General features: G+C 42.6%; 1 protein-coding gene across 2 annotated transcripts in view; it reads right to left on the reverse strand.

The window, feature by feature from the left end:
• Positions 1-417: 417 nt before the first annotated feature.
• The window catches only part of NPHS2 (NPHS2 stomatin family member, podocin), an 18,546-nt gene continuing 15,329 nt past the window's right edge, over positions 418-3,634 (reverse strand). The window contains exons 7-8 of one of the 2 annotated variants that reach the window (XM_017524429.1): positions 2,469-2,547; positions 418-1,332 (exon numbers count right to left, since the gene is read on the reverse strand). In XM_017524429.1, the coding sequence (XP_017379918.1) occupies positions 1,054-1,332; positions 2,469-2,547 (358 nt within the window). In that variant the 3' untranslated portion in view covers positions 418-1,053. The remainder of the gene's footprint in view (positions 1,333-2,468; positions 2,548-3,634) is intronic. The other variant, XM_017524430.1, reaches the window with a different exon arrangement.

Consider the following 3,634-nt stretch of genomic DNA (forward strand, 5'->3'; position numbering starts at 1 on the left):
CATTTTACTAATATTATTTTAGTAATGTTAGAATGTTTTATAATGTTAGTGCCTTTTTTAAGTTTATAGAGAATTTGCTTAAGTATACATTTCTTGGCTTTCTTATTTACTTGGCTTATTTTTTTCTGCAGATATGCATTTCTAATTGCATAAGGCAAATCAGTGGAAAATAAGACTTAGAGAAATGTATCTATATTAAGAAATATCTGTATAAGAGAACAGTATGTCAGGGCATGTATAGGTTACCTAATATTATTACCGTTTGAAGAATAAACAAGCTGGTAAATTCTATATGAAAACAGTTACTCTCGGGCCCACTATTTGGAGTGATTCTCCTTCAGATTTTAAGCAACATGTGTCAGATGTTTTTTTGTCCTTTTATTTATTTATTTAAAAAAGGAGTCTCCACAAAAAGAATTCCTTTTAAATGCTTTAATTAGGGATACATTCTATATCTGGCTCCAAGTACATCTCTCTTTTTTCATTCACTCTGAAATATTTAAGCATTCACTTTAGGTAACTATCAGGGTTAAGTGTGAGTAATTCAGGGTAGAGCAAAAAGATGGAGTGTGGTTGAGGATAACTAAGACGTGCCTTTGAAGAACTGGTAGTATCACTGGAGAGGAGACCCCATCTTCAGGTCAGAAGAGCAATAGTGTGACAAGCACAATGATAGGCACTTGTAGGAAGGGCTGTGGGCGCTGCAGCAACCTTGCCAAAGGGGCCAGAGGACATACAGTGAAAAGGACATCTGAACTAAGTTCCCCAGAAGTCAAAATGTAACCACATCTAGACTCAAAATTCTTTCCACAGTCAAATGTTGACCAAAGCTGTTTCCCATAATTGCTCTGGTTAGATGAGTCGCTGAAACTTGTTTGCCTTCTCTGTCATGACATCATTTCACTGTCTTCTCATGGATGGTGCTGCATTGTGACTTTGTGCATTCCGTGGCCATTCCATATGGCAACCAAAGGAAGGGCAGGGAATGAGGACAGAGGGCCTCCTTCAGGAAAGTGGCTTTTCCATGGCAGGCCACATAATGCCTCATCCTTCCTATAACATGGGAGAGTCTTTCTTTTTAGGATTTAGTGGTTCAACAGGTTTGGAAGGACTTGGGAAGGGGAGGCTTCCCTGAGTCCTGCTGCTGGGAGAAGACAGGCAATTCAGTAGGTCAAATGGCAAAGGCAAAACCACAGTGGAAGGCTTCTCTGTGGACAAAGACTGAAGGGTGTGGAGGTATCGAAGCTGAACAGCAGCAGGCGTGCCTGACAGAATCTCAGCTGCCATCCTCAGGGACTCGGAGGCAGCCTTTTCCCCTTCAGCAGCGATCATCTAGAAAACAGATGTGACAAAAAGCAAAGTGTTTGTCCTTAATTCCCTGAAGGTTCCATCACTATGCATGTGCCTCAGCAGACAAGCACTGAGCGTCTATTATGTGGCAAGCACTGTTAAGCAAGAACAGGTTTAGTCTTCTTTCTGAAGGGTCTTGAGCTGGGGAGACAGATTAAACTATTAATCACAATTTAAGATGGAATTTGTTAGGAGCCATGACAAGTATGAGTGAAGTGTTAGGGGAATTATTAGCATCTGGTGGGCCTACAAAGATTAGGATTCTGCCAGCATAGAGAAAAGATTAGCCTGCATTCCATGCAAAGGCATGACATTATGAAAGGGTGACCCCAGCTCAGGCGAAGTGAATGGGCAAGCATTTCTGAAGAGAAAGTGCTGAGCTCACTACCCAAATGCCACCTGGAAGTGGGTGAAGAGGACTTCACTCAAGAGATCTAGAAGCAACTGCCCTGGGGACTATCCTTCCCACCTCCCTTACCCCTGCCTCCCTCAGTGGTCCACAGGTAATGCTCCTCTTACTGGTGCTGGTTTTTATCTTCACCTGCTCTCTGTTCCTTGAAAGAAATCTGCCTCCTTTCATTATTCATTTTCCTCTTCCCAAGGCCCCCTCAGCCACACGTCAGTCACCAGAAGCCGCTAGCTGCCACATCTGTGCTTCTTGCTGGCACAGTGGAGCTGAGTGGCATAGGCTTCTCTTGGCTCTGGCATTGAGGGAACTGGGCCCCGATCATGGTTGTCCCTCCAAAACTTACGCCAAGCTTGGGATACAGTTCCTGGGGATACCTAGAGGTTAGGGTGACTACGATTACCCAGGAAAAGATGCCAGCACTAGAGAAGAGGGATGATGTGTGCGGAGAAGATCCTTTAAGGAGAGAGAGGGAAGGTGAGATTCAAGCAGGAGGTGGTCGCTATTATCAGCAGCCTCAGAGAAGGAGAGGAGTTGCATTAGTCAGCCAGGGGGCTATTAACACACTTTAAGAGAGCAATTTTAATAGAGTTGGAAGAGCCCAAGCCAGCTTCTGTCCTAATGAATGGACAGTAAGGAAGCAAAGGGGAAATGTTTTCCATGAGCAGGCCTTCCTCAAAGAGCAGTCTAGGTGGGAGGGTGGAGTGCTCACCCGCACTTTGGCCTGCCTTTGCGCTTCGGCCTCCACAGCCAGTGAGTGCTGAAGCCCAGCTGGCAACCTCACATCTTTACTGAAAAAGAGAATGCAGACATGTAGGTGTGCAGCCATGATTTAGGGGCCAAAGCTTTCACACAGACTTGCAAGCCTCTCTACTGCTGTCTCATGATGAGTAGCAAATTCTGAGTTACCAGAGTGTGCCACTTCTAGACTTCTGAGGTTAAAGGTAGGCAGAGAAGGGCATCTCCAAGGTCAATGCCTCAAATGCAGGTTTGTATTATTGCTGATGCTACAGTAGAGCTGTGGTTTCTCATCATCAGCACGGCAGGTTTTGAATTGATGAGCTGTGCTCAGTTTTTCCACTTAGGATGTAACCTAAACCCCAACTAATAAATCTGAACAATGGCTTGAAGAGCCACACCACTGATAATAAAGATAAGGGTTATTTATCCAAGTTCATAAAGGAGAAGAATTGATTTTGAAAAGGGTACAACTGACCAAATAAGAACAATGCTTAATGTATTGCATGAAAGATACAAAATTGTCTTTTGACCCTGATTATAACTATCAAAATGCATCTGTGGAAAACAGTTTGGCCATTCTTCAAAAAGTTAAATACGGAGTTACCATATGACCCAGTAATTCTACTTCTAGATATAGACCCAAGAGAATTGAAAACATGTTCACTCAAAAACTTGCAAATTAATGCTTGCTGTAGCATTATTCATAATAGCAAAGAGTGAAACAACCCAAATGTCCATCAACTGATGAAAAGAGAAAATGTGGGTTGGCCTCACAATGAAATATTATTTGATCACAAAAAGCAATGAAGTACTGACTAATGCCTTGAGCATGGTTGAACCTTGAAAACATTATGCCAACCGAAAAGAAGCCAGACACAAAAAGCCGTATATTGTATGATTCCGTTTGTGTAAATTGTCCAGAAGAGGCAAATCCCTTGAGACAGAAACTAAATTAGTGTTTGCCAGGGGCTAAGGAGTACATGGGGGGTTCCCACTTAGTGAGTATAGGCTTCCTTTTGGGGATGACAAAAATGTTCTGAAATTAGATAGTAGTGATATGGTTGTACCCCTTTGTAAATATATTATACTAAAACCACAGTTTCAAATGGCTAAAATGTGAACTTTCTTTTTTTTTTT

The sequence above is a fragment of the Cebus imitator genome, unplaced genomic scaffold (assembly GCF_001604975.1).
Source record: "Cebus imitator isolate Cc_AM_T3 unplaced genomic scaffold, Cebus_imitator-1.0 Scaffold33, whole genome shotgun sequence".
NCBI classification, from domain to species: domain Eukaryota; kingdom Metazoa; phylum Chordata; class Mammalia; order Primates; family Cebidae; genus Cebus; species Cebus imitator.